At 52.2% G+C, this 13,836-nt stretch overlaps 1 protein-coding gene across 1 annotated transcript in view; it reads right to left on the reverse strand.

The window, feature by feature from the left end:
* Positions 1–2,071: 2,071 nt before the first annotated feature.
* Positions 2,072–13,836, reverse strand: part of KLHL29 (kelch like family member 29) — a 310,446-nt gene continuing 298,681 nt past the window's right edge. The window contains exons 9-14 of the mRNA XM_027113738.1: positions 12,873–13,071; positions 12,548–12,730; positions 12,162–12,342; positions 6,718–6,911; positions 6,210–6,354; positions 2,072–4,199 (exon numbers count right to left, since the gene is read on the reverse strand). Coding sequence (XP_026969539.1) covers positions 4,016–4,199; positions 6,210–6,354; positions 6,718–6,911; positions 12,162–12,342; positions 12,548–12,730; positions 12,873–13,071 — 1,086 coding nt within the window. The 3' untranslated portion in view covers positions 2,072–4,015. The remainder of the gene's footprint in view (positions 4,200–6,209; positions 6,355–6,717; positions 6,912–12,161; positions 12,343–12,547; positions 12,731–12,872; positions 13,072–13,836) is intronic.

Below are 13,836 nucleotides of genomic sequence, written 5' to 3' on the forward strand. Positions count from 1 at the left end.
AAGTGGGAGCTGGTTGTTATATGACTTTTTCCATAGTTTGCATTATTTCCTGATGGACGCCCAGAAGTGGATTTACTGGGTCAGGTACTCTTTAGGCTCTTGATACATGGCACCTGCCACATTGCTTTCTGAGACCCATTTCAGTTTACAGAGCCCTTGGCGCTACTCAGGAGTTTCACTGCTCTTCATCAGCGCCCCTCACCCCTCACCCCTCCCTTTATTTTTAGGTTTGGGAAGCTCATTTAGTTAGGTAAAGATGTTACCTAATTATTTAAGTTTCATTATTTAATAATTATAAATGTTGAACTTTTTGTTGTATGTTTCCTCTTTGCAGTGTCTGTTCATGACCTATTTAACAGTTGGAATCCCTTAACAGTTTCTAATTGAATTACGTGGCCTCTTTAATAAAGATATTAATCTTTTGTCATATGGACCGCAAATAGTTTTCCTGTTTTCTTCTTATTTTAGGGTTGAGTTTTTTTGTTTTTAAAGTTCTCACACAGACACACACAATGTGATCCGTCTCCTGTTCGTGGCTGTCACAATGAATTTCATCACCATCCATGCCAGGTCTGATGGTAGTGCCTTGAGTCCAACAAGAGAGACTCTCCCCATGGTTACATGGGTGCCTAATAACAGCGAACACAGATGCCTTCTACGGTAAGTACACAGACTCTTCATAGAGCCAGAGAACATATTTCCTTTGATTTAAGCAAATAGAGTAGAGAAAGAAGGAGGTAACAAAACTATTGCTTGGTGTTTTTTTGTTGTTTTTTTTCCCGAATTTATTTATTTATTTTTGGCTGCGTTGGGTCTTCGTTGCTGCGTGCGGGCTTTTCTCTAGTTGCGTCGAGCAGGGGCTACTTTTTGTTGAGGTGCACAGGCCTCTCATTGTGGTGGCTTCTCTTTGTTGTGGAACACAGGCTCTAGGCGTGCGGGCTTCAGTAGTTGTGGCACGCAGGCTCAGTAGTTGTGGCTCACAGACTCTAGAGAGCAGGCTCAGTAGTTGTGGCACACGGGCTTAGTTGCTCCGTGGCATGTGGGATCTTCCTGGACCAGGGCTTGGACCCGTGTACCCTGCATTGGCAGGTGGATTCTTAACCACTGCACCACCAGGAAGTACAATTGCTTGGTGTTTATAATTTTAGCTTATAATTTAGCTTATAATTTTAGCTCTTCATGATTGGAATCTTCTAGACATTCTCCATCCTTTCCTCTAGGACTGGTGTTGTGAAGGTACCAGTGCAGATATTTTTGGCAAGTGTGTGGTCCACTCATCATGAGGCCTCAGCCGAGTTCTCTGAGAACTCCCAGTCCCACCCACCCCAACCTACCTTCTTCTGATCTTTTTCTTGCAAGGAGATACTAGGTCTTGGTGAGATTTGGGGATTAAGGCTCTTCCCTTGGGTAAAATGCTGGTAAATCTACCTTCTCCTACTAATCCGTTAAATCTAAAGTCCTTGCATGCAAGAGAGGGAGCAATCCCATCTGGTGTTCTGTGCTTTTGCCCTGGGCTTTGCGTGGGTATCCTTAGGAGAGCAAAGCCGGTCTATTACAACAGGTTAGAGAACAGCCTCAGGCGGGACTGAATGAAGGCAGGGAGGCCCCCGACTGGATTTTAGAATGGCAGTCACAACTTGTTCTTCCTGAAGGAAGGGTGTTGCGTCTCTTCTCAGGCTGATGGCGTGGAGTTGCCATGTGGATTTGTCACAGTTCTCCAGGACAGCCTCTGGCACAGGAAGCAGACCGGGGGAAGCTAACTTTTTGAAGCTTTCGGTTGCACACGTGTAATAAGAGCACTTAAACTGAAGGGAGACCCTCAGAGTCGATGCCAGAGTGTTTGCAAGTCCCTTTCAGCTTTGACCTTTAATTGCCCTTTATTCTTGCCTTTCAGCCCTGTACATTCATTCCCTTGCTGAGGAGTCCTATCCTTTATGATCACCAAGATGTGCATTCAAGTCTGTAACAGAGCCCGGACAGCTGATGGGAGAGGTGGCACAGGCCTGCACTGGGGTTTCTCATCTCGGTGGCAAGGACAGTGGCACACAGAGGCATTACATTGGCTTCCGAGTCTAGATCTATAAATATATTTATTATAACAAGAACTTAACAATAAACATATACTATGTACAATACCGTTACAGAGAACCCTGTTTTATATCATTCACAGAAATAGCCAGTTTTGCTCCAGTGTGACAACTGAGGAGAGAACAGGATTTCAGTGTCGTCTGTGTTGAGTCCCGCTGACCACTAGCACCTCCTTTGGAGGTAGACGCCCACCAACGCTGACATCGCCCTGCCCCAGGCAGTTAGACACTTGTGCTCCAGTCCTTGGGTTCACACTTGCACCCTGTTTGACATAAATACTTTAAATGACATACAATGTATGTAGTTTTGTGCTTATTACTTTTTAAAAGAATAAATAATATTAAAAACTGCATAACGAAGCTCGGTATCTTGTCCAAGTGGGAGCCACACTTGTAGTGCTAGAAGTTGATGCCCGACACTGGGACTTTGTGTCATCAAATACTGAAGGATGGAGAGCGTGTCCTGTCCTTTTCTCCTTATAAGTGGTTTTTATGATGAAATGACGGCAAGTCGACTTACCAGGTATAAAAATGGTAAATGCGTATTTGGTACCAACTTCAGCTAAACAGCACAGCAGTGGCGGCTGCCTCCTTCGTGCCCTGGAATGGAAACTGGTCACCACGTGAGGTTTGAGGGTCTGAGGACTAGAGGGAAGGCCTTTCTCTGTGAGCCACGGGGTGGCCTCCCTCCTGGCTCCCCTTGCTTGGGTTAAGATGCTACCAGAAGAATGATTCAGGCCTTGGCTGTCACGGCTCGTCTGTCCCCATCCTGAGAGCTCTTTGTGGCAGGTGCCTTAATATATAGCTATAAATATCAAAAATAGTCTCCTGTGCTTTGTAGACATGTATTCTCCCTCCTTCCCTTCCAGCCTGGCCTGGGTCCTCAGCTTTACCTCATGGAGGGAGCTGAACTGGTTTCCTTCAGGAACAGAGTTGTCTCTCTACGACAGTGCTTCCATGAGGCACGGCTTTTACGGGGCTGTCTGGGAGTTACTTTTTCTAAAAATAAAATGGGGGCATTCACCCCCACCCAGGAGAGATCCTCTATTCTGAACATAGAAAAATTAGAGCAAATGCCCCACTCTGGCACTACCTACAAAGAGCTTTGGGAATTCCCGCGTTATCCCTCTCGTGGCTGCCTCTTTCTCTCGGTACTTAAAAATAGCCTTTTGTTTATCAAGAAAATGCCTTGGAAATCTAAATAATTCATATGGGATAAGAGAAAGCTAGCACAATCACCTTGTCCTTCTCCAGCAAAAACACGGTAGAAAACCCTGTGAAGGGACAGACGGTTCTCCCTAGCTGTCCCCACGGCTGCCGCCGCTCCAGTCACATCTGGCTCCGCAGAGAACCTGGACTTATCTTCGCCCTCGTGGGGACCAGCAGCCTCCTAGGCCTCAGGCCCCATACATAGTATTGTCCCTTGTTTCCCCGTGGCCACTGAAATCCTAGATGGGTTAAAAACAAAAGTAGGAATCAAAGTGATAAGGACACTTTGATCTTATTTCAAGAGAGCCTGACGCCTAATATTGTCATAGGATAACTGATCTATGCTTGGCTGGGGATCAAGCTTGCCCTGCAGGAAGGAAAAACGGCTTCTCTCTCCCAGTTGAAAAATATGTGAAACTATTGCACCGGGCAGAGTGAGCGCCTCCGGTCAGAGCAAGTGCCTCTGCAGGAGCCCCAGGGCCCAGCTCGCTCGCTCGGTCGCGGTTCCCGCAGCTCGGAGGCTACTCCCTCGTTTTCCCCAAAGGCGAGGATGATTTCCTACATTCAATGTAGACGGTATTCAAAATGTGTAGCGTAGTGAGTCCCTTGATTGTGTTGGTCGGCCTCTTATTGGTGTTGCTGGAAGTTGATCTTTGTGAGTAGCATTTGCCTCACCAGACGTGTCTGTCCACAGTCTCGGCGTGGGTTTTCTGCTGATGTCAGCCGCTTTGAATATATTTCTTTATCACGACGCAGCCGTGTCTGAACACGGGGCAGGGCATGTGGGGGAGGAGGGCCCACGTGTTGGTTGCAGGCTCATAGGCTTCCATGTTGCCCAGGGCAGGTCCCTCACTGCTAACAATGCCTCCAGTTGCATAAATCTTGCCGTCGAGTACCACAGCACTGTCAGAGAGAACGAGGAGAGACTTAGCCACTGGATTTCCACCTGGGACCTGGAGATAGATTCCCGGCACCCTGTCCTGTCGCAGGCTGCCTCTCCCCTTTTGCAAAAGTCATGGGGGGTCTTGCTGCTTTTCTTTTCCCTCTGACCTCAGCGGGGATAAGAAAAACACCTTTCCTCCAGGACCAATCAGGACGTCATGCTATATTACCCTCCAAGCTGTGGGCGACACTGATGCGTACTGGGTGTCCCAGGACCTGCCCACCTGACTCAAGTCAGCTGGGAGATGAGCGGCCTCTGTGTACAGGTGCTCGGCTCAGTTCACTGGGTCTTTATGGAGCATCTTTTTGGTGTTGCTGGGACAGAGCCTTCCTACCACTCAAATCTAGTTGGCAACATGATGCGCCAGAATGATAGCAGACAGGATAATACGGAACTGAGTTGTAACTGAGCATCAGCCACTCGACGGGGAATCTCACCCTTGCCCAGGTGCTCAGTCAGAACTTCCTACTGTGACTCCTTCACATGTGTGACCTGATACTGCCGCCCGCCCGTGGCTGCAAGGGCCCTTCCCTGTGCCACACTCATGGGCTTGGTCACGCTGTCTCGGGCAGCTCTCTGCTTCTCTGCGCTTACTATCTCACTGCATCCCAGCTACCCCTTCACACGGATGCCAGATCTATGCTTCCAGCCCCGAGTTCTCTCTCATTTCCGCTAATGGCCATTTCTTCTTGGCTGTCCCCTGAAATTGAACAGAAACCCTTCCAAAGTCTCCACCCATTTCTGAAAATCTGAGCCTGGACAGAACATGTGTATCTAGACGTCCTCCCAGACACTGAAGCCCCCAGCTGTCTCTCTCGCAGCTCCACGCCGTCTGGGCCCCTCACACGCATCCCCTTGTGGCATATCCTTTCCCTGCTTCTCTTGCAAGATCCAGCTTAAATATCCCCTCAGGCATCATCTCTCCGCGCCCACACTCCGGCTGTCTTGATCACTGGACAGTATTCTCAGAGTTGCCCTGCACACGGCCACCATGTAGGATATGTCACATGAAAGTAGGGCTCGAGAACTGTAGCATCTTCATACTAATAAGAACTTAGCACTCATCTAGTCCAAGGGCGTGTTTCATAGGTAGAGCTTCCCCAGAGACGGGAAGTTACTTGCCCAAGGTCACGTAAGATGTCAGTGGTAGACTGTAGCTTTCCTAGCTGTGCCACACAAACAGCAGGAACTCGATAAATGCCTCATGCTCTTGCCACACCGAGGATTCAGGGATCACCTCTGCACAGGTACAAGATGTCTTCAGGACGGCTCTGTTATGGAAATGCTGCAAATGGGGTCTCTGTGGTTCCCATTTTTTCCCTAGTTCCTCTTAGTCCAGGAAAGGGTGGGGCTAGAAGAGCAGGGTGTGTGTCTCACTGCCCAGGGTGGTTAATTTTTCTGGGCCAGAGCGCCCCGGGAACCAGGCCACACTCCGACCTCTACCTCTCTCTTCCAGGGGGGCTGGTCTGGGTGTGTTTCTGCCCAGTCAGCTGCGGGACTCCAGGGCAGCTGTGCCTCGTGCCTCACTGGGTCCAGCTCCAAAGAGCCATCAGGATCATGTGCCATCAGGGCACTCCCCCAAAAGCCACCTGTCCCAGGTAGGGTATCACACAGCTCTGGCCTGTTGCTGCCTCTCGTCTGTGACCGGGCAGGCGGTCCTGGGGGAAGCTGACCTCATAGCACCACCCTCACCTCTCACTGAGAGAAGGTGTGGCCTTAAGGACCTGGTGCTGGTGTCTGTAGGAAGCCATTCCTGTACAGCTTGGAGGCAGGGTCAGGCTTTTGGAGCACTTCACACTCTGCACGAACGCCCCCCCCCGCCCCCCCCCGCCCCCCCGTGGCTGGCGGAGGCTGGTGCTGTTCTGGGCCCAGGCACCACCTCGGTCATCGGATGGTGGTCAGTCATCATGAACCAACCCGTCCCTCTGTCCCTTCCCCGGCCCTCCTCCTCCCCGGCCCAGCCTCCTCACCTGCAGAACTGGCGAGAGTGATTCATGTTGGGACCCGCCTTAATGTTCCCTTTGTCAGGGTCATAGATGGTGGTGGCTCTGGCATAAGCCCCACCCAGGATGAAAACGAAGCCATTGAGGGTGACGGCAGGAGCGTACTTGTTGTCTGCAAGGAGAGCGGAGCAGGCAGGCAGGTCAGGGCCCTCTGCCGGGCCCCCTCCCCTCCTCCATCCCAGCAGGCCCTGTAGGGGACAGGAGCTGCAAGGACCTCCAACATCACTGGTTGGCCTGAGAACAAGGCTGGGGCCAGGAGACACCTGGCACGGACCAGCTTGCCCTTTGTCCAGGTAGTGGGAGCTTCAGCTGCACCTGAGCTGGGGCCTCCCCTCCCCTCCCACCCCCCTGGACTTGGGTGTGCAGAACCCTTGGGCTCAGCCCGCCCCCTGGGTTTGGGAATATTGACACTGACTAAAGCGACGAGGTGGGGCCACTGCCCTGATCCTGGGCCGAGGAGACAGCTGGTTCTCACCAATCATCGGGGACTCGATGAAGCTCCACGTGTTGCTCTGTGGAACGTAAGACTGGAGGACGCCTGCAGCTCGGCCCGCCTCGTTCACGCCCCCAAACACGTAGATCTTGCCTCCACACACTGTGGCTGCTGCCGAGTGCACTGCCTTGGGCAGAGGGGCCACCGCCTCCCATTGGTTGGTGATGGTGTCATACCTGTTGAGAGAGGAGAAGAAGAGCCAGAATCAGATGGGCCTCGTGCAGGGCAGGGGTCTCAAGCAAGACAGCAGACACGGGGGAGCCCCACCACCCACTTCCTGCCCTCGGTGTAGCCCGATATCACACAGTGGAGGGCACTTGGGATGAATCACTCAAGGCCACCCAGGATCTAGCCCAAACCGGCCCTCTCAGCCTCCCTCTTGAACCTCAGGGGGGCTCTTGTCTGTCTGTGGAAACCTCTCTCAGCTCGTCTGCTTCCGGGCCTCTTCAGCCCTCTCTGTGCAGCTCAGTCCTACTCTTTCATTCAGCAGCCCGGCACTGGGCATCTCCTACATACCCAGCCCATGGGCTGGAAACTGGGGAAATAGTGGCCTGGACCAAGGAAGGAGCTGGGAACAGAAGGAGAGGTAAACTGATAAGGTTTAGCGTGAATTGATGTCTCATTTCAGGGAGTCGCTGAGGATGCCTCAGGGTCTCTGGCTTGGGAAACTGGACAGAGCGGGCACTACTCATGGGACAGGGAATCGAGGTTGGGAGAGTTTGGGGAGGAGGATGAGTTTGGTTTTATTCATGGGAAGTTTAAAGTATCTGTGGGTAACAAATTGGGGATGTGCAGGGGCAGTTGGTATTTAGGTCTGGATTAAATATTCAGCTATGGGATCATGGGCACATAGATGGAAACTGAAGACGAGGTAGTTCACAGGGAGCGTGTGGGGTGAGGATGGGCTGAGGACACTGGGGAGATGCCGGCCTGTATGAGGGAAGCTGAGAGGAGTCCAAGAGTGATGTGACAGAAGGGAAAGCTGCAGCACGGAGGATGTGACAGGAGGTCAGGAAGTCCCCAACAGGTCACTGGTGGTCATGTCAAGGGCATCATATGTGGAACAGGAGGTGCAGGGCTATTTTGTGTATGGAGGAGGGAGCAGAGAAGGTGGGACTTAGAAAGGACTATAGAGCTAAGAGGGGGTTTTGCTGATAAATGTTTAACAACCAGCTCTCCAGGGAAGAAAGTCCTGTGTAGCATTTGCTGATTTCTGTAATGTAAATCCTCTCATCATGGCTGATTTCACGCTACCAGGGGACATCACTGAATGTGGGGTTGGGAAGAGATGCCCAGTAGTGCCCCAGGACACAGAATCTCCCCCAGTACAGATGCAGTGGACACATACAACCTCCAGAACATAGGCAGCAGTAAAATGTAGTAAAAAAAATTAGACAGTGTTGAGTTTTGAGTATGGATTACCTTTGTTTTTAAATAATTCTAAGTTTATATGAGTTAATTTTTAATAATCTCTGTAGCTAACAACTGACTTGCAGAGTTCCTGAAGATTTAACCGTGGGCTCTAGTGAACCGGCATGAACCAGCTCCAGCACAGCATGGGTTTTATTTTAATTTGCGGGGGGGAGTTTTAATTGTGTTTACATGCTGATGGGAAGGAGCCCAAGTGGATAAGGAACGATGAACTATATACGAAGGAGAGGGGAGAGCTGATGATGGGTGGTTCCTGGTAGCTGGATGCAAATTGGATCCAGAGTAGACAGGGAAGTGGTGGCCATTTAGGCATGAGAGAGGAAGGCAAGGATGTCATGAGCATAAGGACATATGCAGGAGTGATGGCAGGAAAAAGAGAGAGTTCTTGATTGATGGCTCCATTTTCTCTGTGAAGCAGGAGTCAAGTATTGGAGGAGTCTGTGGGGTAAGAGCCTTGAGGAGAGAGGTGAAGATGGGAGACGCACGCTCTTGAGAGTGGGAGAAACGGCTGACAAGGGAAACACAAAAAATGCCCTGCACCATGAGGATCCAGTAGAGGTTGGAAGACTTCAATACACATGAGGCCAATCTACAAGACTGAGGAATTTTCTCCACCAGCAATCAGCTCCCAGAGGGCAGGCGTGGAGATGGTAAAGGGGAGGATTGAACAGGCTTGCCCAGGTCTCTAGGATCTGTGGTGTAGGACAAAGTGGCAAAGTCAGAGGATGGAGAAGTGATGGAACATGAGTTCCAGGCAGGGCAGGGAAAACGTGAGAAGAGACACAGCGGATGGCAAGAGTAGACTTGGCATTAAGCAAATGGGCCACTGAACCGGGATCTTTGAGGTCTTTCTTAGTGGGGCAGCTGTGTTTCTCAGTTGTTCCCTGAGGGCCACCCTCACAAGCATTCACTCTGGATCTTCCATCTACGGCTCACCACACTGTTCACTGCTCTTTCGTGGGTTCTGGACCCAAGGCGGGGCCTCCACTGTGGGCTTGCTGCACCACAACACTTGGGATTCTCCCAGCACACCTTTCCCGGGAAGCACACGGGGCCCACTTTTCCTCGTGAGCCTCCTTGAGGCATTAGTCATTGCATGGTCACAGCTCAGTGACCCAGGAAGATGGTCTCTCCTAGCTGGTGCCCCTGGCTGTGAGACGTCCAGCTCTGTGCTTGCACAGACTCAGGATTTGAGAAGAAGCTCAAGTACCTGAAAGGGGAGCAGGGGCTGATTCAATTAAGCCCCAGACGAATGATACGTGGCTAATAGGCAATGGAATAAGTGCCTTTTGGGACAGTATGAGAAGTTCAGATATCTGTTTTTTAAGCCGATGTGGCAGAGATCCAAAGAGCTGCAGAAGGAGCTGGGAGACAGTGGAAGATTATGTGGCTGTTAGTCTTCAGGCTTTCGGTATAATGGCACATTCTGCCAAACGTGAATTTCTTGTTATTCCAGGTGGCTGATTGCCAAGCCACAAGCCCTCCCGTCAGCTCAATCTGTCAGCTTCCCGCTTGAGAAGGATATGCTAATGACATGCAAATGACCCCGCGGAGTGCGGCGCTCTGCTATCATTTATCCAGTAACCACAGCTACTGCAATATATTGCTATACAGTATTAGACCCAGTTATTTATATAATGATATAATACAGGTTTGTCTATTACACTGTTGTTTTAAACTATAATTATATAATCTTGCTCTAGTCCTGCAATACAGTAAGGTAATTATAATGCACCATACATCTCATTCACTATCAATATAAGAACAATTTGTACCCTTAGTGCTTTCTGGGGAACAAAGTGTCCTCGTGTCTGTCCCCATTCCCCCGACCTTCCTGTCACCCTGAATTCTCATCATTGTCACTGTGTGGCACAGAAATTGACTTGACCAAAGGGGGTCTAGCTATGCTCCTTGGGAAGCAGTGGGCACCCCTTCCATGTACCCTCCACCCAAGAGCCTTCAGGTGTGTGTCCTGTCCATACAAGGACGGCTGACAGATCCCAGTGGACTAGGGGAGGCCTCAGGGCACCGTGTCCTGGACTGCTCCTCCATCTCCTGGGGTTCCCAGGGTGGTCTTGCCCATTCTGTGCCCCAGCTGATTTTGCAGCGGAACAAAGGCCTAGCCAGCTGCCAGGGCGAACTGCTCCTGGGCCCAACAGGAGTGGAGTTTGTTCCCCTTCTTTGTGCATTTGATCCTTGAACAAATCCCTGTATTTATCAACAAGTTTGCAAAATGAGTAATTAGCATCTTAGGAGATTAAAAATAGCTGATAAGAGCAAGACAGGATGACAGATCCAGCTCAGTTTACTCCTACATAGAAAATGTCTCATTTTCGTGTGTTTATAGGATCACAAACGAGTGGAACCTGGTGCTTCTGGAAAGCTTGGAGAGTCATGGGTGTGCAGTGGGTCCCACAGAAGGCTGTCGGCGTCAGGGCTGAACCAGGTTCAACAGCAGTGTTAATATCTTCATAATCACACGGGGATTCCCCATTATCTTCAAATCAATATGACAATTAAACGTTGTTACTGAGCCATCTCTGAGCTCCACTTGGGGGAGTTAAAAGCCCACAGTGAAAATCCAGAGCCTGTCTCACTCTGAAACCATCTTTGCCGTAACATTTATCAAGTGTCCAATTAGCCGTCGAGGGAAGAATACAAACGGAGGGGTTTGTGCGGCTCTGCAGGCGAGAAGCTATCACACGGGAAGCTGATGATGGGGGCCAGGGTGGGGGGGCCAGGGTGCGGGAAGAACGTGGGAAAAGGGCTCCGGTGACCTTAGCCGTGACCCCCTGGGTTGGAATTTGGGGCCAGTTCAGCCTAACTTGTCACTCTCTGGGGCACTAGATTCTCCAAAAGCAGGACTGCCCTGCAGTTTCCCCCATCCTGCTGCTGACTCACAAAGCTATCTGAGCTCGTTCTGCAGTTTCTCTCCAAGGTGTCCGTTCTCTGCATGGTCCATTTCCCCGTCTCAAAGGAAAAGACTGTTTCCACCCAGAGAAGCGCCGGCCTCTAGCCTATTCCCCTCCTGCCTGCACAGGATCCCTCCGCCAGGTGCGGCCAGCTTCAAAGGGCCGAGGTGAGGAAGCCAGCCTGGAGCTTCCAGCAGAGGGCAGGCTTTATACACATGACTTACATTCTCTTCTAGAGAATTCTAGAGGGTTGGCCAGGCCTGTGTGCAGCGACCCTTCTCTGGGTTACATGCAGATTTCCTTGGAGGTGTGAGAGGCAGGGAGGAAGGGAGCTCCCCCGTGTGTCACCTCCACTTGGCAGGAACACGAAGGCACAGCCACTGGCGTGGTGCACATTTGGACCATTGGTTCCAGCTTAGCCCTACATCCCAGCCAGTCTCTGGGCTGCTACTTCCGGTCCCAGTAAGTTCCCTAACTGCCTGGTCAGGGCATCCAAGCCCATCCTGTGTTTTTGCACCATTGGCTCTCATGCCTCCAGCTTGTCAGGCCCCCTGAATGGGACAAGAGTGTCCCGTCTCAGTGGCTGGGCAGTTGTTACCCTTCTTGCTTCTACTCCACCATCAGGACTTCCCTGGTGGCGCAGTGGTTAAGAATCCGCCTGCCAATGCAGGGGACCACGGGTTCGATCCCTGGCTTGAGAAGAACCTACATGCTGCGGAGCAACTAAGCCCACGCACCACAACTACTGAGCCTGTGCTCTAGAGCCCGCGAGCCACAACTACTGAGCCCATGAGCCACAACTACTGAAGCCCCCGTGCCTAGAGCTTGTGCTCCACAACAAAAGAAGCCACCACAATGAGAAGCCCGCGCACCGCAACAAAGAGTAGCCCACGCTCGCCTCAACTAGAGAAAGCCCGCGCACAGCAACGAAGACCCAACACAGCCATAAATAAACAAATAAATAAATAAAAGTCCAGTCTCCAGTGGGTCTTAATTGGGTGGGGTTTGGGGAGGAGGAGTGATGTGCTTTTAGCTCTCGGGGGATGTCAGAGGATGCCCCTGTCGTAACTGTGACCTCCTTACCTCTCCACGTGGTCCACATTGCCTGCCACGCCAAGTCCCCCGAGGGTGTAAATCTTCCCATCATAGACAAGGCTATTGTGCCGACAGCGGGGGACTGTCATCCTGGAGACGAGGTTCCAGTTATCGAGCAGGGACATGTAGCACCAGACATCGGCCAGCGTCACCCCTGATTCCATCCCACCTGTGGGCAGTATGGGAGGTCCAGAGAGTGGGCAGGGAGTGAGGAAGGGTCTCAGGCTGGGCAGGCGCAGCCCCGGGGGCAGGAGGAGAAGGCTTCCCCTGCAAAGTAGACACTTGTGGCCTTGGCCTTCCTTAACCCTGGTGTGGGGAGAGGCCCCCTGGGGAAGTCTGTGCCCGGTCCCCAGCCCAGCCCTGAGGGGCCTCACCTGAAAGGTAGATGTTGTCCCCGGCACTCACTACGCTGAAGAACTCGCGGTCATAGAAAGGCAGTGAGGCCAGGGGGTACCACTTGTTGTTCTGCGGGTTCCAGCAGGTGACAGCCACCAGCGAACGCTGGGTCATCCCCACCATCTGACGGCCCCCAACCAAAACGATGACCTCGGCCACACCTGCAGGGACACGGATGGGCACCCTTGGGATAGCCTGACACTGTGTCAGCATCTGTGCCTGGTGCCTCCTTGGGGGACCACCCAGAGTTGGGCTGACGGCGTGGCGTCTGCCTTTGGGGGCTCGGGGCATATCCCGCCATACCTGCTGAGAGGCGGGGCCGCGTTCGGGGCGTCTGCATCTCCTGGCGGGCGTGTGGCAGCATGTGGTAGCGTTTGGCCTCGTTGACCAGGTCCCGACACGCTTCCGATGACTTGATCAGCTCCTCGTTGTCAACCACGTTGAGCAGGTAGCTGGGATGGATGAAGGGGAGGCGGACCACGGCCAGGAGCTCCGCCGAGTACTGCGGGGTCAAGGGGGCATGGGGTCTTCTTAGATCATAAGGTGGCGTCACCTCTTGTGAGGTGTGTTGAGAAGGAAGAAGCGAGAGGTGTGGGCCTGGGCAAAAGGGGTAATTCGAGTGTGCGTTTGGCTTGGGAGTGTCGACACTGCTCACCCCGGCCTAGGCAGAGCTGACGGGCGCTCCCGGCAGCAGGAGGTGGGGAGGGAAGGAAGGGGGAGGTCTGGCGTGCTGTGGCTGACCCTGGGGTGGGCCATCCATCAATCTCTTGAGCACCTTCTCCCTGCCTCCACCCAGGTCGCGGGCCTCTGCTTCACACCAGGCTGCCGGGGACTGAAATGAGGATCCTGATCCTTGATGAGGTGGGGCAGGAGCTCAGGAAGGGGTGGGAGGGCCCAGGACAGCTGACGGTGGTGGGAGGGCCCAGGACAGCTGACGGTGATCATCGAGCTTGCAAGTCAGAACCGTCAGAACCTGTGCCTCCCCATCGCCAGCAAGCCCCTTTCGTGGCATGCACCGGACTCCCTCAGCTGCATCAAAGGCTTTTCATGGACTGATGTGAATCTCCCTCTTGTCTGGCAAACTCTTTGCTCATCACTGTATTTTAGTTTCATCCAACAACTAATCGGTGACCACTCTTTGCCGTGCATTGAGTGTGCTATTGGGGGTGCAAAGACCAATAAGACCTGGTCCCTGACCTCCAGGTATACACAGTTTAAGGGAGGGGAAGGGATCCATCACATAAAAGGACTCTTCCCACAGCAAGAG

Source organism: Aethalodelphis obliquidens, unplaced genomic scaffold (assembly GCF_003676395.1).
Source record: "Aethalodelphis obliquidens isolate GAN/ISIS:26980383/991018 unplaced genomic scaffold, ASM367639v1 scaffold12, whole genome shotgun sequence".
In the NCBI taxonomy this organism is placed as follows: Eukaryota; Metazoa; Chordata; class Mammalia; order Artiodactyla; family Delphinidae; genus Aethalodelphis; species Aethalodelphis obliquidens.